The sequence below is a fragment of the Sceloporus undulatus genome, chromosome 6 (assembly GCF_019175285.1).
Source record: "Sceloporus undulatus isolate JIND9_A2432 ecotype Alabama chromosome 6, SceUnd_v1.1, whole genome shotgun sequence".
In the NCBI taxonomy this organism is placed as follows: Eukaryota; Metazoa; Chordata; class Lepidosauria; order Squamata; family Phrynosomatidae; genus Sceloporus; species Sceloporus undulatus.
The window spans coordinates 52031307-52055801 of NC_056527.1; the positions used below are offsets into that span (position 1 = coordinate 52031307).

Sequence of the window (24495 nt, forward strand, 5' to 3'; positions counted from 1 at the left end):
AAACAGCCTCTATGGAACTGTTTTAAATTAGAAAAGAAGAAAAAAGGCTTTGAAAGATAAAGCAATTCACTCTTAACAGGACTGTTTTTAATATTATCCAAAACACTAATAATACTGCAGAATGAAATAATTTCTTTGTGGCTGTATTTGTAGCAGAGCTATGCTGCACTTGCAGAATAAGTGCAGCATAAACCAATACTTTTCAGATGTACTTTTGAGAGTTTCTGCAATACAAATGTCAATCCATACATTCTTGCAGGCTTGGGTAATATCAGAGCTCCTAAATTCCAGCTTTCTGTAAAGGTGAGAAATACTAGCAAAGAGTAGAAGTTAATTGTTCCACCTCCAGAGAAAACATCAGTTGTCGATTACCAAAATGCAGCTGGTCACAAACCATCACTTCCATTTCATGAGCCATAGGAGCAAATATGGGCATATTATATTTATAAAACCACAAAGACAAAATGACTTCTTTCTTGACTTGTTAAGAAAATATATATAATACTTCTGTAAAAATAAGGAACATATCTCACAACAAATTAATATATTCCTACACAAAGAAGAGGTGTAAGAGAGGGGCCATTGTAACAAAACATAGGACTTGCTTGAAAGTAAGGTGAGAGGCTCAAATATCCTTTTTCTTTCATTAAATGCAGTTCCTCAAATACATTTCAACCAGACACACCTAGCTGACACACAAATAGTTTTTTTGAATGTTGTTAGATGTACAAGACTATTTGTACATCCAATTATATTGCAACCAAAAGCAATCTCGTGGATATTTTACAACAATATTTTTGTAGCTGCTTCAAGAAAAAGGAAAGTTACACCTGTGCAGAAGTGCCAGGCCTATATCTAGCACTGGACTTGTGTATGCTTAAGAGGACTGACAAAACCATTGAGGATATCAGCAGAGCTTTTGGAGTGGCCAGTGTTTATGTGTGATATCCATAAACATATCACAAAATCTCATGAAAATAACCCCCAGGGTACATCAGCCTCTTCCAACTCAATAGCATCCGCTGAAATACTATAATATGTGCAGAGAAGAGCCCCAAGGCCATTCAGTGAATTTGTGATCCAGATAACATTGATCTGGAAACTACAGTATAACCTTTATACACAGAGTTCAACCAAGCTTGGCCAGTAAACCCTACAATTCAGGAAGCACAAATTCTCTGGTAGACAGAGAAAAATTTTATATTGCTATTAAATTATGGACATTTAACCTTTGGAAAATATCTTTCAGAGTATCCCAGTGGCCATACTGGCATGGAGAATCTGGAAATTGCAGACCAAAAAGTAAACCTTCCAGACTCTGGTTACAGATGTGTGTATAGCTATAGATTAGAGGTGGGGCAGGAAATTTTCATACTGACATATTTAACCATTAGAATTAATAGTTGCACATTTTGTCTCTTTCTTTCCCACTCAAACATCACTGGTCATATCCAATGGGCATTTTAAAGTTTTGAAGTTTTGAACTAGTATAAATCATAGTTATTTCTTTTTACGTCTATGTATAGCTTGCTCTACCAGTTTACTTTTGCTTATTAGCAAAAACAGAAACTTTTATTTTCATGGCAGCATGCCACAGTCCCATCTTGCGTATCATTCAGAATCAAAGCTTAGCAGTAACACATTAAAAGTAATTGTTATTCCTTACTCTATATTTTTTAAACCTTTTAAGCATTATGTCAATAATAATACAGTCAGCCCTTCTTATATAAGGATTTTTTTATACACCAATTCAAGCATATGTGGTTTGAAAATGTTCAAAAAAACATTTGATGTTCTATGACATCAAAATCTTGGGAGGTTTTTTTTTTAAATGAAATGTATTATGACAAGGGCTTGGATTTTAACTTTTTTTCTCCATGAACAAAAGGAGCTTCCATGCATGTAAAGAAATGCTGGTCTCATGGGAGATCCTATTTGATGATTACAACTCAACAAGTTAGCAAACGTTAGGATAGTAACTTAAGTAGTCACCGCATATTTACAGGGAGATTTCAGATGGTCTGATTTTTATTGTAGAGCTTGCACATATGCATCTTACCATAAATGTTCCACTAAAAGACAAAATAAGACAAAAGCTCTGGCTTAAAAGATATTTGCTTCAGTATAAAATATGTACACAAACAGGTTTACCAAAGAGATTTTACTTGCGTGTACAATGTCTGTTACAGCAAGCTATAAAAATCAAGATTAGTTAGATTAGTCTAAGTCATTTCTATGAATACTGTTGTAGCAAGCTTAATGTTATCTAATTCTACTTTTAGTGTAATTGTACATTTAATCATCTGAGCTAAGCATACCTTACCTGAGACTGTTCAATTGATTGTGTCAGATGTCATATTTGGGTGATCTGATAGAGAATAAGCTTAGAACAGTAGCATTTTGCCAACAGATTAATTTGCCCTGCACAAATCATTACAGGCTAAAGATATTTGCATTGCTACGCAGCCTAAAAAGGATTTAATCAAGCATAATGGAAAAAGACAGACCACAGCAAGAAATCCTTTACTGTCTCTGCTACACACAGAGAATGTGCTGCTCTTTATAGTAGCAAATATGCTGTTGTCAAAGCTGAAACTGCTCACTTTTAGCTAGCGCTGACAATAAGGACAAAACATGTTTTATTGTTTAGCAGATTTGGGAAATCAAGTGCTGGGATTTTATCTCAAGTGCAGGCACAATTAAACTTTCCCATTCATAGTAATTCATAGTAATTTCCTATCATGGGAAACGCATGCTGCTCCATCACTGAGGTGGTTGTGATGTTTAATGTTTCAATTTTGTACAACTTGATTTATTGTTAATACAGTCAGCCCTCTGTATCAGTGGGGAGTTTGGTTTCTGCTCCACCCCACCCAGGATATGAAATACTGCAGGATCACAAGTCCATATAAATCTATGGATGGCAACATGCATGCATCCGCGTTGGCATGGCTGCATACTCATTTACTTACTTATATGGGGCAGGGTTTCAAAACTGCTGAGTTTCAAAAATATAATTTATTAAAGATAAAGGCTGAAACAAAGCCACCCTGTGTTACATATAATTTTTCAGTGCAATTCAGGAGGTCTTCCTCCTTTTTTAGTTAGAAGATCTGCCAATACACAGAAAAGTGATGTACTCTAAGTATGGTATAGATCCTTGCTACTCACCTGAGAAGAGTATGAAGGTGTCCCTGGGAATGAACCCGAGTGGCAAGATGCCATATAAAATACTAGCACCATTAGGGATAGGACTTTTCTAGAAGTTTTTTCCCTGGAGTACTAAGATTGTACCACATGGTTTTAGAGTCCTTGGAGAACCAGTAGCACAGAAGTCAGTGCCTGCAGTGTCAATCATGTAGAAAGAAATGAGAAGGAAATGGAAAGAGGAAAGTAAATTGTCAGAGAAAGCTAGCAGTGATTAAAGAAATGGCTTGAAGAAACAGAGAACAACTGGGGACTATGGGGAGAAATGGGGGGGAGCAACACACTGGATGAGAAGCTAGATTATTCAGTAAAATCACTGAGATGAGAAAGATAAGATTAAGAACAGGAAACAGAGGAATGGGGATGTGTTTTGTAAAAGTGAGGTTGTGTCTGTCAGGTCAGCATAACCAATAGAGTGGGGAAAAGAGGAATATGGGGGTAGGAAAGGAGTCCTGATATGGAAAGAGATCAAAGAGAATGGACTACACACCTGAGGTGGGAAAGGACCTGTTTAGGTTTGGCTTTATTTAAAACAAATATGGACAGGAAAGTTGCAGCTACGTTGTCACAATGATCCACGATGATGTATGCAAGTCATTAGTCATAACTGTAGTTTGTTTTGGTTGGTACTGGTCCTGATGCTTGGGATTTTATATATGGAACTAATTTAGTGACAGCCTCAGATCTATCAGCTTTCCTCATTTAATATATAAGGTCCTCTCTCTTTTTTTAATCAAAGTATCTACAACTGAAAAGGTAGGCTGTTTTCACAAATACTTTGGCAGTTTCAAAGAGCAACTCTTTCTGCTGGAGGTTTTTCACAGAGTGTGTCAGAAGAGATTGAGCATATTCACCTATTCAGGATGCACTATACACTATAACTTGGTTTCATCTACCCTCAGTAACTAGATAAGTTGTGCTGTGAAGACACACTGTTCACACAATCCCAATTAGCTGGTAGCATGCATATGATTATCAGACTGGAAAGTTTTATGTACTAATGAGAGCGAAGGGGTGCCTAGGGATTCAGAAGCAACTTTCCTGATGATCTAGGACTCTTTTATAAAACACACACACACACACACACACACAAAACCCTTCTCATTTAATATATAAAGTCCTACTTTTTTTAAAAAAAATCAAAGTATGTACAATAGCCTGTGCTGGGGTCTTGTTTCATCTAGATGAGAAAGATGGAAGAGCTCTGCTATTTCCTTTCTTATCCAAACCGCAGTGCACATGAGTGTCTGAGGAATCTGCAAATCCTTCCAGACCCTGGCAAGCAGAAAAGGGAGAAATTCTCTTCCTTAACTACCTAGCCGTCTCCCCGACTGCAAAATCAGAACAAGCTAATCTGTACAAAAATATGCGAAACGATCTTACTGGTACACATCTGCGCACACTTCTTTCACAACAGATAGTGACTGCAGCAATAGTAATTTATAAAAAGCCACTCACTTGAATATTAAAAGCATAAAATCAGCAGCAGGATCCCAGATTCCAACAACTATTGATACAATTGTACAAAAAGGGAGAACTCATCTACTGTCGATAATATCCAGCTTGCTCAAGTAATTTCTTCAATGGCAGCATTTAATTGTGCATTCTATTTCAAGGCACAAGCTGAATCTCATTTGTATTTAGTTGTTACTTGCAATGAACATGTTGGATGGCAGCCAAAAGTCTCTCTTCTTCTTACAGACAGTCCATGATCTCTGATTAAGAGAGATGTGGCTCACAGAAATATGCCATAACAAAACAGAGCCAATGACTAGATGAAATCTGCCTATAGAAGAAATAGTCAGGCGGCATGCAAAGGTTCAAGGAAAAAAACAGTGTATAGTCAAATGTATAGCTACATTTAAGGGTCCATTCATTTTAATACATTTTTCACAACATATACAAATCAATTTGCAAAAATATTACAAAGCCACCAAAATGAGATTAATATAAAGCCACACACATTGCAATCAATGTTTTCTGTAACTGGTTACCAAAACCTCTTACATGTCTTCAGCAATCTGTGAAAATCTATATTTGAAAAATTATGGTAGCAACACAAAAAAGTAACTGTGTGGGCAACTGTTGAAGAGGCAGGGGGCTGTTCACCACCACCACATACTATCCATGCAGGCTACCCTTGTACATTCTGGCACACCAGAAACAATGTAATGGTGCTTCCAGCCTTCACTTTAGCCGACTGGGGCACATTTTCTTTCTTTTTTCAGGGACAGGGCCTCTGGGGATGGGGGAAAGAAAGCCACAGTATTAGCAGACAGTTTTCAGCCCCAACATTAAAAAATGGGGGGAGGTCTCAGGGCTTCTGAGGCACCACATATATATCCAAAGGGTCACATGCATCTCACTGGCTGCATTTTATCCACTTCAGCATGTAAAAAAATAATGATGATGATGTTAACTGCCCTTGAATCAACTTCAATTCATGGCAACCCTGTGGATGAGACATCGTCAAGTCCCCCTGTCCTCAACCTCTGCTCAGATCCTGCAGGCCCATGTCCTCCTTGAAAATTATCCAGAGTTTTAAATGTCTGTCAGGCATACCGTTAGTGACATATACCTTTTGGTCATGAAAGATGAGGAATTCTGCACCTCCATCTGTTACATCTCCTTCCCTGAACCATATGTTTTTGGATGAAATCAAAGACATAGTCATGTTAGTCTCGAAAATCCAGGGAGACAAACATCATCTTTTTGCAGCCAGCTGTAGATACAGAGTAGGCTGGCTGGCTAGCTGGCAGTCTCTCCATCTTCCTCTGGCAGGGAGGATGTCAGCCAGAAAACAGGTGGGTTGTGTATGAGCGAGGTGGGATGAGACATGACTAGACCTGGAAGAACTTAAGATCTATCAGTGCAGTGCAGGACCTTGGCCTCAATTTCCCTCTCACAGCTCATGTGGCAAACTGCTTCTATAAATCTGTAATGTGTAACCATGCATAATTTGAAGAGAAAATCTGTTATGGAAAGGCACTTGCCATGTTTTTTTTCAAGCTGAGCTCAGGGGAAGCTGTTTCTGCGCAGTGACAGGAGAAGCTAGCTCTGCAGAAAACTGACTGGCTAGATCTGGTAACATCAGTAGCCTATATCCACCACTCCTAGCCCATTCCCCATGTAGGAAACATTGAGGAACACATCAGTAGCCTGTTGTTGTTATTTCTTACCCACCTCTCCCCCCATGGATCAAGGCAGGAAACAACAAAATTAACAGGCACACCAAATCAGTTAAAACACATCAGTTAAAATTTGTCAATTTAAAATGACAAATAAGGTATACATATATTAAAACAATCCACATTTAAAATTCATCATTTAAATTAAATGGGCATATAGTTGCCCATGTTAGGGAACTACATCTCAAATGTGCACACAACCCTTCTTGTACTAGACAACATCCCCTATTACAGATACCATGGCTAGCAAGGCTGCATCTATCCTATACTCTGCCTCAAAGCCAGAATTAATATCAAAATTCTGTAGCAATCAGGACAACATGGAGCAGAGATGCCAACATGTACTCACATACTTATCCAAAGAATGGGATACTGGACAGAAAATTATCTACTACTGTGGAATTCTAGTTTAATTTTTCTAAAATTAAAACTACCACCATCTCCCTTTAGGTTTGTTGGAATAATTCTCCCATCCCCTATAAGAAGGCATTCTCACTCAGCCACTCAGCCAATCTCTACCAGCCACAAACAGCAGAGCATAGGTTTGGCTGGTCTCCCACCTCAAGAACTCTATCCATAAACTGAAAAACATTCAACTACAACTTTAAAAAGCAGTTGCTGACGGTCTGCTGTAACAGCTGAATAGGACAGAATGAGAGCAGCATTTTTACCTATAAAACATATGGCAAACTGATCACAACAGGCTAGCAAGTACTTTTTCTTAGTGCTTTTTTGTGCCAGAACCCTCTGATTGTTCACAACAACTCTGTGCAAATGAAATGGTAGCTGAATATTATGGCTTCTTTGTTGTTGTTGTATGCCTTCAAGTCATTTCCAAATTATGGTGACACTAAGGTAAACCTATCATAAGGTTTTCTTGACAAGATATGTTCAGAGGAGGTTTGTCTTTGCCTTCGCCTGTGAGCATATGACTTGCCCAAGGTCACCCAGTAGGTTTCATTGCTGAGCTGGGAGTTGACCCCTTGTCTCCAGACTCACAGTCCAACACTCAAACTACTATGGACCTTATCACACTAGACAAATCCTGGGCAGAAATAGGATTTAAAAGTAGAAAAAGCCTGCAAATGCGGGACATTTTTCAGACAACGTTTCTTCCAAAGAGCACTAACGCGAAAATAAAGCGAATGGAAAGTCGACAAAAATGACAGCTTTTTACTTTCAGGAACTTCCTAAAGTAAAAAGATGTCATTTTTGTCGACTTTCCATTAACTTTATTTTCGTGTTATTACTCTTTGGAGCAAACACATCTAAAAAACCTCTTACAATTGTGGGTTTTTTCTCCTTTTAAAATGCCATTTCTGTGCAGAATTCGTCTAGTGTGATATGGCTGCATGCCACACTGGCTCTCCAAGGCTTCTTTACTGCCAACTATTACTATAGAGTAGCAACTAATAATATACACCACCCTGTTCTCAGTGAGTAATAATTTCCTCTAGTAACTTCCCTGCTATTTCATTGTCCATAGCTCAGCAGAAAACCAGAGATACAGCTTTGTTCTCCTAAGTAGGCGATGCTGCTTAGGTTATATGACTGTATCAACTACTAAGTACATTTTCTCATCTCACATGTTGACAGAAGGCTTCAGTAGAATCATCTCCAAAATTAACCATTAGGTTCTCTTAGGCCTGTTACAGACAGCCAAAAATAAAGCTGCTTCGAGACACAGTGGAGGTATGGTGTTTCAATGATGCATGCGTCCTAAGAGTTCAGAAGTCGCACCAAAGCCACGCTCCAGCCCTAAGGACTGGAGCATGGCCTTGGTTGTGGTTTTCTGGATCTTAGGACGCATGCATCATTGAAACACCATACCTCCACTGTGTCTCGAAGCAGCTTTATTTTGGCTGTCTGTAACAGGCCTTAGGTTCCTTAAGGTCATGACAATTCGACTGCTGTTGTCTGCATGACTTACAGTGAGAGAGTAGATAGATAGATAGATAGATAGATAGATAGATAGATAGATAGACAGACAGTGCAGTCAGCCATTCTTATACACAGATTTTTATACACGGATTCAAGCATACACGGTTTGAAAATTCCAAAAAAGATACACATTTCAAATATCAAACCTTGATTTTTCCATTTTTTATAAGGGACACCATTTTGTTCTGTCATTATATTTAATGGGACTTGAGCATACACGGATTTTGTTATACACGGGAGATCTTGGAATCAAACCCCAGCATATAACAAGGGTCTACTGTACTCAAATTATCTGATTTGTTTCATAAACAGAATGAATTTGGATGAAATCCATAATGGTATTTTTTTTTTCCTTCCTTTCCCATGTCAATCTTTATTTGTTGTTGCTGTGTGCCTTCAAGTAATTTCCAACATATGGCGACCCTAAGGCAAACCTATAATGGGGTTTTCTCGGGCTGAGAGTGTGCAACTTGCCTAGTGGGTTTCCATGGCCAAACAGGGAATCAAACCCTGATCTCTACAGACATAGTCCAATCTTTATACTTGGCCATAAATCTCAATTATTACTACATAGCACTAAAGACGCCATCTCCACCCACACATATCAAAATCCACTTACTAATCCCAAATACAATAATTCCCACTGGCTGCCAACTATACACAACCAACTTTTGTATTACTAGTAAAACATATTTATACCATAGATCACTTGATATATTTGATTTAGAGATGCTAATTATATTTTAATCAAATTGTTAATCTACAAACATTTTGACTGGAATTTATATTTTATAAATGCTAACAGATGTGGTTACCTTTTAGTTCTTATTCAGTTTATTTGTTTTTCAATTTAGCTGGTATTATTTTTTATTTTATTAATACACTGGGCCCTTGCTATTTGCTGGGATTTGGTCTCAGGACCACCACGCCTCCCATAGATCCCTAAATATGTGGATGCTCAAGTTCCATTATGTATGAAAAAATCTTGCCCCATGAAAACTGATAAGGTAGCCTTAGGGATGCCACAAGGTTTGCTTTGGGGGGAGATTTTGGGGGGTGAATATTTTCAAACCATGATTGGTTGAATCCATGGATGCATAACCTGTGGATACAGTGGGCAGACTGTACTGTTTTCATTTGTGTTTCACAATTTGAGTACTTCTGTATTCTGTGAATTGTTCACAGAATGATTGTGAGCTTCCCTGAATGCATCTGATCAAAGCATAAAAGTGGCATAGAAAATGTTTAATAAATAATTTTAAAATTGAGTCATTTTGTTTAAAAAGGGAGAATGGGGTAAGTGTACATTTAACTGAGTAAATATCCATGTAGTGCTTGTAGGGAAAAATTGATGGAAAAAAGGCAGAGCTCCTGCCTGCAATTGGGAGGAAAGGCAAACCTGAAGATTAAATCAATGCTCAGAATCAATGGGATGTACTTCACTTCTTTTCATATCAAAAGCAGGTGGAATCTTAGCTCACCCTAGGGGAGGAAAGCTTGAACGTATCCTAAATGGAGCTGAAAAATCTATCAGAGATGGTGATGAATGGAACCATGGGGGGTAGAAGAAGACCATGAAGGGAATATTGCATTTCTCTTCCTAGATTCTGGCCTCTTTGGAAAAAGTACCTCTCTTTCAGGGGTGAAGGAATCATACAAATACAGTGTTGGAAGGGACCTCAAGAGCTACATGTTTCAACTCTCTGTCACTGCAGGAACTTACAGCCATAAAGATAATGAAATAGTGTATGTAAGTGCTTTAAGCAGTCAAGAAAAGTACTAGCCTGCACAATTTTGAAAACAATGTACTGAAACTACATGCTAGCTTAATGCTTTGATTTACAGACATGAAATGACACTGCACTATATTTGGTGGCTAACACCTAGAAAAATTCTGACATTCATACTGGGACAATACCTTTATTAGGGCATCCAAAAAAGCACAATGTCTGTGCAATTTTTCAAAACCTGGCACAAAGAATTCTGTTCCTTTTTGTCTGACCTAATAATATGGACTTCAGAATTTGTCTTAAAGGTCTAAAGCACACTGCAGAAATAATCCAGTCTGAGACTGTTTTAACCCATTCTATTTTATATTATTACCTATTGTTTTATACTTATTTTGTAGATGGTACGCTATTGGCAGGTTTCATTTTTATTGAGTTGAACATTTGTATGTACAGCACTGTGTACATTTAGAGCACTATAGAAATAAACTATAATAATAATAATAATAACAACAACAACAACAACAACTGCCCTGGCTCAATGCTACGCAATTCTGGGAACTATTGTTTTGTGAGACATTTAGCCTTCTCGGTCAGAGAGCTCTTGTGCCACAATAAACTACAATTTCCAGGATTCCCAATATAAAAATACAATATTAAAAACAATATAAAAACATTAAAAAGTATAATTAATTTATAAAATAAAATAGCACAGAGCCACTAGGTGGTGCTCTGCAGCAATACTGTACTGCATTCCTTATGGAGCAATCTCTTGGTGCCACGTGTAAGGGCAGGAAAAAAGTTGCCACATCCCAGGTGTCACTGTTACTGTTGTTTTTGTTGTGTGCCGTCAAGTTGTTTATAACCTGATTTCTCAAAGGAAAACCTATCATGGAGAGTCTCATTAAAAGGGAGCAAAAGGACATGGAGATTGTGGGCAACAGAAGAACAACTTGAGGTAGCCTAAGTAAATATGAATAACGGTGGAAAGGAATCAAGGTATGGAACATGCAAACAAAGAAACAAAAGCTTCAAGGATGCATGCTCATCTGGTCAGCATGAGTAGAGTTTGTGAAAGAGAAAAACCTAAAACAGCAATACTGTGGATTCTGAGGAAAGCAATAAGACTTGTGAAATAAAAACATGGTTATAATGAGGGAAGTTACTGGTAGTGTATTAGTAAAGCAATTCTTTTACCAGTGAGATACCAGTACTTTAGCTGTTCCTGGATAAAAATGTTATTGATCACATCTGAATGATTCAATGTTAATTAAGTCAAAGCTAGGCCATAACGCTCAATTGCAGGTGTTATCTTCATAAGCAACACACATCATTTATGTAGCAAACCACAGTGAGCATCTCAAATTTACTGTAACATTTCATCCTCAATTCATAATTCAAGGCGGCCTTTCAGAAACAAATTCAGCAGAAAGAGTGCCTTCTGTTTACACTTAGTATTTTCTGCTAGTATTTTCTTCAGTGCACAGTGAAATGAACAATAAGGGGGAAGCAGGCAATTTCTTCCACTCTTCCCAAACATATCCCTAGTGATCCCAGGGTTGACCACTACCAATAAGATAGCTGTATATGTATAAGGTTGAAATGCTAGATATTTGAAGTGATAAATTTCCTCTATAAATTTACGCTTCCCCTCATCATCTTTTACTTCACAACCTTCCTCTTCAACATACCTGCATAGAACTTACTTGTTTTAAAACAAAAAGAAAATACAATTTCTATCCCGTATCCAGTACAGCACAGGGGGGAATATTCTAACCATTAAAAGTGGGGGGGGGGGGTTCCTTTTAAAAATCAATCTTTAAATGTAAAACCACAAATTTCCCACTTCAAATACACTTCAAATCTGCTGTCGTTCTCAATTTATGGCAACCGATTCATGTATAATGCACATCTACATTCTTGTCATCGTTGTTTGCATCAAACAGTTGTGATCACATTTCTCACCTTCCCCAGAGACAAATATTAAAATAGCTTTATCACTATTTCCAGGGTGGTGTTTTTTTTCACATGCCAAAGGCTACTCAATGAATTCATTTTTGGCCAAAAACAAATAGCCCTCACTTTTACAATTTGAGCACTCAGGAATGTGAACTTGTTCTGTGCTCTCAGGATGGTCTACAAGACTCAGAGATGTTATAGTGCATCAACAGCACTGGAGGTAGATATTATTTTATTTTATTTTGTGTGTTTTTCTTGACTTTCCCTTGGTAGCTCTTATTCGTAACCTAGCAGCAGGTGACCTAATCACAAGCATACATAAAAATACAGGCTTTGAAGACCCTGCTGAGAGAGCTGGTCCAGATTACAAGCATGTGACATAAAGATCTCTCTTTAGGGCTTTTAAAATATCTCTGACTATAAGTATCACTAAGCCCACCCTCATGACCAGCTTTTCCTCAATTGGTGGACTCCTGATGTGTTAAGGTTACAGTTTCCAGAATCCCGCAGCCAGCTATGCTAGCCTGCATATAGATAAAATCATAATGTTGTTGTTGTTTTATGTTTTCAATTTATTTCTAACTTATGGTGACCCTAAGGCAAACATATTGGGGCGGTAATGGACTGGATGAGGGAAAACCGACTCAAGCTGAATCCAGGTAAGATGGAGGTACTTGTTATAGGAAACCCAAGCCCAGGTATGGAATTATGTCAGCCAGCTCTGGATGGGGTCACACTTCCCCTGAAAGACTCTGTCTGTAGCTTGGAGGTGCTCCTTGACTCGTCGCTTCACCTGACAGCTCAGGTAGATGTGACAGTCAGGAGCACTTGTTATCAGCTTCGGCTGATACGCCAGCTGCGCCCCTTCCTGGAACTGTGAGACCTTGAAACAGTAGTACATGCGCTGGTCACCTCTCGACTGGACTTCTGTAATGTGCTCTACATGGGGCTACCCTCGTGCCAAGTTCAGAAACTTCAACTTGTACAAAATATGGCAGCCAGGTTAATTACAGATACACATCGTACCGATCACATAACACCGGTTTTGAAATCCCTTCACTGGGTGCTAATTAGTTTCCGGGCAAGGTACAAGGTTTTGGTGATGACCTTCAAAGCCCTACAGGCTTGGGTCCATAATACTTAAGAGATCGCCTACTTCCATACTGTCCGTCCCGCACTCTAAGGTCCTTGGGGAAGAATCTACTTCAGCCAATAAAATCTAGGCTAACTTCAGTCACCCAGAGGGCCTTTTCCATCGCAGCTCCGAAGCTATGGAATGACCTGCCGAAGGAGATCCATGACATTTCTACTCTTACAGCCTTTAAGAAGGCTCTTAAGACGGATCTCTTCCGGCAGGCCTTCCCTACCTAGTTCCTCTCCCCGTTTACTGTGACTTACGTCACTCTGTCCACCAATTCTTCTCTGAAATTTAATGAGAAGAATTAAATTAAAATTAATTAAAATAAAATCCTTGCCTCAAGAAGAAGAGCCCTCCCTCCATGACATCATCATCAGACTTGGGAGGGAATGAAAAAGAGAGGCCCAACTTCCATCAGGCCTAACTGTGAATGTTCTCACTTCGCTCTCTTTAATTTTATTGTATTTTATTTATTTATTGTATTTTATTTTATTCTCTTTATTTTTATTGTTGTAACCCGCCTGGATTCCTTGTGATTGGGCAGGCTATAAATATATTATTATTATTATTATTATCATCATCATCATCATCATAGGATTTCCTCTGCAAGGTTTTTTGAGAGGCCATTGTCTTCTTTTAAGGCTGTGATTTGCCAATGGTTACAGAGTGGGCTTCCGTGACCAATGGAGGATTTGAACCCTGATCTCTCTCAGTCCTAGCCCAACATTCAGACCACTTCACTAAGCTGTCAAAATGGTACCAAGCAAAAGGGGGGACAACAACAGATTCAGGGAAACCTAATATTTTTCCAATTGCCAGTGGCAAAAAATATATTAAAAAAGAAACTCCAAAGTCAGAAAGACGTAAAAACAGTCAAATACGAAGTGAGTATGCTGAGTGGCCACAGAATACTGACAGTGAGGAGGAAGGCAGAAAAATTAAGAACCCAAGGAAAAGGGGGGATGGAATAAACAGAGTATCCTTAACAGAACATGCTGGGCTGGCTGGCACTACAAAAAGAGCTCTTCACACAAGCGTGGTGTTGCAAGTCTGATTTGTGCAGATTCTGAAGGAGAGCTGAACAAAACAGGAAGAAAGACATCTGCCACTGGATCTCCTATCCTTCCCCAGTTTTAAAAAAATGTTTAGCATAAAGCACTTTGAACAACTAGAATATCAGTATGGATTTTAATAAATAAAACTATCTGCTGAGGGGAATTCTTATTTTGTCCAATTCAATCCTGAGGAGAGAGGTGTTGTCACAGCTGCTTCCGGAAATGACCCAAATCCAGAAAAATATCATCGGGCTCTTAACTCCTAACATCCATTTGCTGATCAAATTATGAGCCTCCACCGGCTGTTTGTGTATTTAAAAATGTTCTATCACTTTCTCAGCAGCTCAGTAAACCAACTGAAAAAAGCACCCCATCAAAGACTTCTGACATCACATCTGTTTCAGCCCTTATAACAGAAAAAATATTGTTAACACATTATGTTAAATACAAGAAAACATTATACAGCCAGCCTGCGCCATATGCAGGCTTCCCTTACATTGAAGCTGCTGCACAATTTAACGAATGGTGTGTGTGCCTGTGGTGCATACACTGCGTCATGCCGCATGCATATGCCCCATTGTTTTCAATGGGGCGCGAGCATACGTGGTTTTCCTTTTACCGGGGGGGGGGGGGAGGGAGGCTGGAATGGTGGACTGCACCAATTCTGTAGACAAGGGCCCAAAACAGATGGGTCAAATAGAGCAGCGTCCAGCCACTTTGAGGGCATGTCATTTATACAGTGCACAATCTCACAGCATCTGGAAGCAACTCTGAGACCGGCCACTGGCAAAAGGAGTGGATAAATCTTTTCCTGACGGTGGCTCATTTGGGATCACAGCTGTGGCCTGCTTCAGAAGTGGGCCAGCCAATTGGCATGGGCCAGGCCAATTGGGGCCAGAGTGGCCTGTGGCCACTCCTTTTGACCCATCTGCTTCAGCCCAAAGCTATACAACAAAGTTAAACAATAAGATTCAACAAGTTGAATTGCATACACTTTATACCATAAAGAGCCTCCAACTTTAAAAGCAACACATGTTCACCGTAATAACTAATATCCTTAAAGGGCTTTTAATACCCCCAAGATAACTGTTGCTCAGACGAACGGTGCTAGTTCACAAATTTGGCTACCAGACCACAGTGAGTTTCCAGAAAACTATGCAAATGCAACTGTAACATGGCACAAACATACCAGTCCTGGGTGTGGGGTGGGGATTGCTAGTCCATAACATTAGACAGCTTCAGAAGCACTGACATAAAGAAAGATGAATTAAATGGACCAGTGGTCCATCAGCAGTATAGACAAGTAGGCATCTATGCTCTCCTCTTCCTAAGATTTCCTAAGACTAGCATCTAGGGAGTGGCAGTCTTTCTATCTCTATTTTTCTTTTCTTTTCTTTTTTCTTTTCTTTGGCATTGTGGAGGGACGAATTCACTTTCTCTCTCATGCAATGACCCTCGCCTTCCAAAATTCACCTTTCTACTCCAGCCCACTCCACAGAGCCATGTATGTCCCTATAATCAGCCACCCAACAATCCTTCAGGACTTCCTGAGGATTCCCCATAATATCACCATTGTGTGGCCAGCTGTAGAAAGAAATTCTACATCTCTCAATACAGGATCTCAGCCATTGGATTAAAATAAAGGCTTCCTAAAATGGCAACATTAAGGAGACATTAAAGAACACACATGTCAAGTACACACATTTCAGTGACTGAGAGATTTTATATCAATGGTGTATAAAAGCTACAAATAAAATCAAAGTACATATGGTGGAGCCGTTGAAGATGTAAATATGATCTGGTGACTGGTGTAATTATCTGGTTATCTCTAGCAGCTGATTAACTCTTATTTATATAAATGAACTATATAAACAGCTGATATTACTTTCCGTATAAGATATTTGAAAGAGATACAGTAAACCTTGTAAAATTAACTGTAGCTGCCATTATTACTGCAGATATTATGTGACTTGTATGAAATTTTATCTGTTTTTACAAATTGATTGACGATGCCCGTCTACATGTAAATGGATAGGATATGCCTTTTGATTATTTTTGATTATTTTCTTGCTATTGACACTTAAATGACTATGTCAAAGAAACCCTTTTGTAATATTTCAACAATTCCTTAAATTTTCCTGTAATTCGGCACACGGTAGAGTTTTATCCCATTTTAGATTTCTTATTGATATGTATGGACACATGATCGTATTGTGTCCAAATGAATATTTGGTCATTATTGTATTCTATCTTTGTACTGGCTATATGCTGTAATAAATAAAGATGATGATGAACTATATAAACTAGACTATGTAGAGAAAGGTATCTCGCAAATTTTCACCTTATCAAAGAGATTGTTTCCATTAGCCATGTACAAAATACACATGAACAAAGAACAAAGGTATGCTAATACAAGTGTTTCAACTGTATTCACACTCACCATGTGTTCATCCTGTGTTGTACCTGGTACTATCGACCATGTCAGATTGGCACTGGCAGCTGTCAAGGAACTAAGAGCACCATTTTTCAGTGGCTCTGTGGAATGTGACTTTGGTCCATGCCATCCTAGAATGTTTTCTGAAACATGAGGGGGAAACTGAAGTTAATTACCATATCTGCATTTCAGTATATGTGCCAGCAACCCACTTTGATTCAGCCTAAATTAAGAAATTAGATTAAGAAACTTTTTATCTAAAAATACATACTTCAAACCTAGTCCTTACATGAGAACAGGGCAACACGAAAATTTACAGGACAAGGGGAAAGTGAGATATTGGGGGTCCTGTCACTGCACTGTAACGGAGGTCAATAGCAAACACAGACTAAGGCCCGATCCAGATGGGCCTATAGTACGCCCTCATCACATGCCAGGGGTTGGCCGAGTGCCACCATTTTGACGTGACGGACGCCTAGCATCCGCACGTCGCAACAACATGACGTTGCAAGTGCGCCATTGGCGCACTGCGGCGTCATTATGCCACCGCAAAAAGAACCTGCTTTTGTCCGCTGCGACTTCCTTGCGGAACAAAACAAGGCACGGGCAGACTGCCCTTTTTGGGTGGTCTGTACCCCGCCTAAGACACAGAAAAATTGCTCCATTTTCTCCAAGAAGCCCTATAGAGCAATTTCCTTGCACTCCTACCCATTCAATTTCTTGTAACACAGCAACAGTCATGAAAATAGTTGTATCCTTTAAAAAAAACCTGGTATAATCTATGGCTTCATTGTTAAGAACACTACTACAAGGACAGAAAGTGTTTGATTGAATGTGTTCCACTTTGAAATGAATGGGGATGGCACTACTTCAGTATTTTATATAGTACACAGGTGCAGCCAATGGTTTAGCCACCCATGAGGTTTTTAGAGGCTAAAAAATAATAAAGGATCACAAATGGAAATAGCAAGTTGCAAGCAATGCAACACCTGTAATGATCTGTCAATGTATCAGACTAGGAATACTTAAGTAATAAAAGTGGAATTAAGTTGTATTTCAGAAGTAATGTAACAACTGGCATCAATGCTGTTTTACTGGTGTAATGATTAATATTTTCTAGTTACTTCTGAAAATTATCTTTTAAGGTAACAGAACAAATAACAATTATTTTTCAAACACTGGAACAAATTACATTTTAAAGGTTACTTTCCAAGTTCTGCCAAGAACAACAACACTATTATTTTAGTCAAGTGTGTTATTTAGACACATAACAGTAAATTGTGAAAACATTCATTTATCCTCAAAATTATTTTAGCATCAGCTTTCAAAATAACTAAGTCTGGAAAACACATTAAAGTCTAGCATTATAACTACAAGAACTTGAGCAACTGGTTAGCTGATTTTTACCAGGGAAGTATAGCAGCAGCAGCAGCAGCAGCAACAAGAACAACAAAAACTGCTCAAGTAAATGGCAGTCCAAAGAGGATTGGACTGTGTGACATCAGATAACTCTATAAACACTTTGTTTTCAGTGGATGATAGTAAAAAAGCAAGAAAAATTCCAAGAGTTTCTATGGTATTTTATTTAAACTAAAGGCAAAACATATGACAAATTAGACAAAACCATAACATCATAGACCTCCAGACATTTGTGTCCTCAGGTGAATGACACAAACTTTTTTTTTTTCATTTTTAAAAGGTTCTAGTTTTCAATGTTCTCACAAAAACATACTTCAATTCAAATCAGATCTACATTAATATTATTTCAGTAAAACCTGATTTAATGCCATGATTCATTCCAGTGGGTTGGGAATATCAAAGCAGCCATTGTCTCCCAGTCAGTGTTCTTTGACTGTACGTGACTTGCAGAGTCAACAGACTTGGCTAAAAGCTTAGTCCCAGATTACCACATGGATAGGGATAAATCACTGTCAAAGCATAAGAAAATTACTTTTTAGACCACAATTCCCAGAATCCACCAGCTAGAAAATAAATTCAACTCTAAACTACAATCTCTGTCATCACTCTAAGCTGCAAAGAAACCTTTTGGTCAACATGGCACATGCAACAACTTGTGTTGTACCTGGTACTAGACTGGGATTAGCAGAATTAAGGGCATCATTTTTCAGTGTCTCTGTGGAATGTGACTTTGACCCATGCCATCCTAGAATGTTTTCTGAAACGGGGGGGGGGGGGGACGGGGACTAAAGTTATATGCAATGTCTGTTCTTTAATGCGTGTTGTAGTTATTCATTCTTAGGAAAATATTAGAATGCACAGGACATAGGTAAGATACCTGTCTTTCAAACATTTCTTTTTAAAACCTGGTTGTTTCCCTATATATGGCTAGGTCCACCTAGAGGGTTTATGAGGCATGTAGCACCACGATGTTAGGGAGGGACTGGACTGACCTCCCCTAGAAGGACATATGCAAGGGCAGCACTCTGGTGAACAATTAAGAAGGGCCTAGTGTTCAAGCAGATGGAACAGGTCAATTGTCCCCATGCCCTGTCAGCAGCCCTGAATAAGCCATTTTCTTGCCACCTCTATTTGTATAACATCTTACAGTACAGTATAAGTCATCTATATAGCTCCATATTTGGTTTTATTGGTATAAGCTCTGGATGGGGAGAGGGGAAGTATGTTTAATTAGGTTTATTTTATTTTTGAAATTAGGAAGGACAACACAATTTCTGTCTTTTATACAGTATGCAGGTGCCAACCAACAGTTTAGCTACTTATATTTCTTCCTAACTAGTATATTTAACACAAAGGCAGCAATAGCTAGAACAGCAAACACACATATATTTACAGCATGGTATTCAGTTTGAAAACCATTCACTTACTCTAAAAATTATCTTAACTATAATTTTTAATATAATCAAGGTTGGGAAAGCCCACTAAACTCTATCCTCAAAACTGCAGACGCTTGAGGAACTGGGCACCTGTGAATTTTCCAGACATGTGGCAATCACAGCAGCAGCAGCCGCAGCAAAAAATCTGCTTCAAGTATTCAAGTATAGGCATAGAGAGACAAGCTGATCTTAAGTGTTTTTGTACAAAAATATACTTGAAGCAGTTTCCACTCCACTTCTGAAGAGAGGACAGGACTGTGTGACAACACGGAATTCTACTAACTCTTTCTGTTCACACTGGATGATTGTGATGAAACAGAAAGAATTCCAGAAGTAGCACTTCTCAGTTCCCAAGTTACCTTTTCAGGTAAGTTATTTCAGTTCTACCACACATCCTCTCATGGATCATTTAACTGAAACCTCTGTGGCATTGCCTTTAAGGGGAAGGGAAATCACAACAAATCATAATGAACATTACCATCACTGAACGCAGCCCATTTGTCTCCTCAAAGAATCACAGAAGACCTTCAACTTTTAAAAGGTTCTAACTACCAAATTAATTGATTCAGATTAGAAATAGGATTGTATTATTTTGATAAAACCTTGTATTCTGTCAGACAGTGGATTGGGATCATAACACTAGCTGGTCATCATTGCCTTATTTGAAGTGATCCATGGAGTCAACTGGCTTGGCTCAAATTTTAAGTCTCAGATGACAAATCACCTTACCTACAAGCTAGACAGAAACCTCCAGATCAGCATGTTCCATCATGTTGAAAACACACACACATCAACAAGAGCTATGTCTAACCAACTACAAACCTATTGTTAGACCACATAATGTCTTAAAACTGTTAATTATAAGAATATGTTCATAATTAAGTTAACCCTGAGAATTCAGGCACATAGATTTGACATCTGGTCAAATGTACAGATTCAGCATATTAGATAGTGAACCAAAGTATATCATCATGATGATTAAACATTACAAGATTAAACATTACAAGAACAAGCTGCCTGTTTATAACTATGATTCTTCAACTGGTCATCTGTGAACTCAAACATATGCATCATTCTGTACCAGCAGAGATCTTCAGAAGCTTCTAGAATAGTAGTTTCCAAACTTTGCTCCTCCAGATGTTTTGGACTTCAGTTCCCAGAATTCTTGGTTGTTGGCCAAGCTAGCTGGGGCTTCTAGTAGTTGAAATCCAAAAAACCCGGAGGAGCAAAAGTTGGGAACCACCGTTCTACAGCAACACATATAAGCTATGCATTCCCACAAAAACCCAGTTTCAAATCCATCATCAGTAGACTTGGAGAAAGGGGTGGTATGAAGAGGGTGGGTTATGTGAGTTCACAGGTGACCATTCAAAAAACCACAGTGACAGGTAGACAACCTGTTCTTCACAGTCACTGTGACTCACACTTGTAAGAGAATAGCAAGTTAAATTCAGGAAAGACTGATGTCACCAAATGTAGCATTGATTCAGCACAAAGTATCCAGTCTGTAATAAGACAGGAATGTAAATATTTGCAAACACATAGTCATGGACAGAGTCTTGGGAGTGGAATCCCCCTGAGATATGCCAAGGAGGTGGCCACTGCCTGAGCCAAGTGAACTTTGACCCCTTGCAAAACAGGTTTTCCAGCAAGGGAGTAGGTGAGGTGGATAGTGTTCACTACATAGTGGGAGAGATGCTGAGATGAAATGGGCACAAACAGATAGTCACTGAAGCGGTCCATTCTGGGCTGCAAAAACCACCGTCTGGAGGGCCTCTTCCCACTGATAAGCTTTAAGGCAGGAACCTCTGTAATGGTTCACTTGCCACATAAAAGTCTGGCAAAATGAGCACTATGTGGTCTCAAGTCAACTGTGTAGTCCTTACCTACACAATACATGTGATCAACTGATAATGGGATCTTTACCCCACAGCCTAGACACTTCTTAAATAAAGTATTTGTGACCATAAGCCCTTGAAGAGCAAAAAGTCATACCAAAAACACTGAGACTTCTTAATGATCCTACCATGATGGCACAAGGAAAAGAACTCTGTTTTGGCAAGAACACACAGCTTGGAAGGGGTTGCCACCAAAATGCAGCTTTAGAAGCTTCCAAAGATGTTCATTGCCTAAGCATACTGAAAGAAATAGAATAGTGAGTTCTTGAAAAAATGAGAAGAACCTGCCTCTACAGTGTTCTTAGGCAATGAGTAGAGTCACAATTGTGACTGACATGAATTATGTGGGAGAGGTCTTAAAGATTTAAATTGTTCAGCAGCCCACTGATCTCTACAGTGCATGTATGTGCACACCATGCGGAACCATGCTAAATGTGCTATTAAAGAGCTAAAGTGAGTATTTCCCTCAACAGGAAATATTAGAACAGCTGAAGCGTGTATAATGGAAAGATTGTGTTTTATAACTGTTTTTCATATTTTACCAGCAATGGGAGCAGGGACAGAGAGGTGGAAAAGAGAAAGAGAGTGAACACTGCTCACAGGATTATTCATCGCTGAGAATACAGCATAAAATCATTCATATTTTAAAATCAAGATTAAAAGCTCAGTGGGTTAGCTTATGACAAAAGAGACTTTACAGATACTCTACTGTCTCCATTCTTTACATTTTGGCTAAAACCTCATGAAAGCTGCAAGTTGTCTTTAGGGAAACAGGCAAACACCCATATTCCTAAATTTTCCACACAAGAATCACTGCTCACCTGAAGGCAATGTCCTGTTACCATGTGTGCTCACTTGATTTATGCTTTGTTGTAGCAAATGCAGGCATTCTCCAAGGCAGCAGAGGGCAGCAGCAGAGGTAGCTTTTAATAGCAATAAGTCTTGATCCAAGGCAGAAAGAGGACCAGAACCTGGAAGAGATTCAATGGCTTGTACAAGATTCTTTTGTTGTCCCTCCACCTGGCTCATGATCTGCAAGTATATATATTTATATAATTAAAAGCATATACACATAAACTTGTTTCTACATTTTCCTTGATATATGTCATTTCAATTTCTCAAAACACTACAGTACTTAAAAGAAAGGTATATCAAAACATGATCAAATAATGTCATTTATGTCTGTCCTGTCACATAATGGCACATAGCATAAGAGCATGGGAGAATGCCTGCACTTTACTGCCATGTTCCACATGTCACCAAGGATTGCACTGTGCATACTACTAAGTACTAAGCAATAAAAAAACCAGGCTAAATTTAAGCTGTCTGGATGTTCCAAGGCTAAATCTAATTGCTAGTCCTGTCTAGAATAGACCCACTGATTGAACTGCTGAACAATTATGTCAACAGTTACATGAGTCCAAAAGATCCACCAGATCTAGTCTAGGTGAAATGAGCAACTATATTTAACTCACAACATAAACTTTGAGATAGGCAACTTAAAGTATTCTGAATTTAAACATTATGACTTCAGCTGCTGCTTAGCTGAATATTCCTATAATCAAAAGTTTTGTGGTTTGAGTAGCAGAGCAAAGGGCAAGACTTCTGTAAATAAATAACTTGTCCAATCTGTAGTACAGTATGTACCAACCCTCAATCTATAGTGCATTACATGATACAACATAGTATCCTAAATCTATGTCAAAGCTTCCATTTAAAGTCTTCCCTCGATACTATGTTAATAATCAATAGCCTCATAAGTGCTCTGTCTCTTGTACCAACCCTTCAACTCTGTTTACTTTAGTTCTTCAGAAACATTCCAGATAAGACCCAATTCCATTAGCCAAAAATACCTACATATTTTTTTCTCTTCAGCAGACAGACTGCATATTTATTCTAAATGCTTCATGATGGAACAGCTAGTCCTTTCTCATATTTGTTTCTCAAACACAAGATTGAAAAGTCAGGGAAAAGTTTGGTTCAAACACAGTATTCATCTGTCACAGGCATCAACACGTCCCTCCATTTCAGCCATTTGCCTAATGTTTAGGTTTACATTCATTTAGGGTTATGAATCTAATTATTGAAGGGAGAGAATTCAGTTTTTAACTGTAAAGTTTGAATAATCTCTGCGTGTGTTTCTTTTTCAAAGCTTTTTAAAACTATGCCTAGGCTTGAAAATGTAATACTTTGGGTGTTAAACCTCTAATCCTTTTGTAGTGACAAATCAAACTATGCAGAACGTAAAACTAAAATCTTTTTAAAAAAACTAAAAGTGTATCTGGAAACCATTAGTGTTGAAACATGGCAAAGGTGCAAAATGTCCTTTACAGCATAAGTATATGACAGTGATGGTGAACCTTTTACAGACTGAGTGCCCAAACTGCAACCCAGACTCCACTTATTTACTGCAAAGTGCCACATCCCTCTGGCTTTCTAGTAGGAAGCTCTGGCAATCTCTGTGTTAGGGTGAAAGCATGTGTGCCCAAAGAGAGGGCTCTGAGTGCCACCTCTGGCACGCGTGCCATAGGTTCGCCATCACTGATATATGACAATCTTCCCCAACCTGGTCCCTCTAGATGTTTAGACAACAGTGTCTACCATTTCAGATCACTGGCCATATCTGGTGGGACATATGGGAGTTACAGTTCAAAACATCTAGAGAGCATCACACTGGGGGGGGGGAGTGCTTTAGATACCAAAAGCTGGTAATACTGTTATTGTTTTATGGATCTAGGGTACAAAAGCACTAGCTGCCTACTATCTGTTTAAAACCAATTCTAGAAACCACAGTATGAATTAACATTAAAATTCTAACAGTGACTGTGCACAATATTAACAAACAGCCAATCAATCTACCTAATTCAACTAGATATGTTTTTTTTTTTCTTTTAAGAAACAAACTTAGTATAGATTACCCATTACTAACCATAGTAAGTGCTTTTATGGCATTTCCCTCCTTCACTGTCTGAACACCAAACCCTAAATCTTTATTTCATTGGTTTCAGCGATTCAGCCGTTACCGCAGTCTACAATCCAGTTCCATTTAATCCATTTTTCTCTGCTGATCTATGTCAAATGGGCTGAAAATGC

At 38.6% G+C, this 24495-nt stretch overlaps 1 protein-coding gene across 2 annotated transcripts in view; it reads right to left on the reverse strand.

Moving 5' to 3' along the window:
• OSBPL10 (oxysterol binding protein like 10) overlaps window positions 1–24495 on the reverse strand; it is an 82586-nt gene that overhangs the window by 26579 nt on the left and 31512 nt on the right. For both annotated transcript variants that reach the window (XM_042475613.1, XM_042475614.1), the window contains exons 5-6: window positions 22224–22434; window positions 16656–16792 (exon numbers count right to left, since the gene is read on the reverse strand). In XM_042475613.1, coding sequence (XP_042331547.1) covers window positions 16656–16792; window positions 22224–22434 — 348 coding nt within the window. The remainder of the gene's footprint in view (window positions 1–16655; window positions 16793–22223; window positions 22435–24495) is intronic.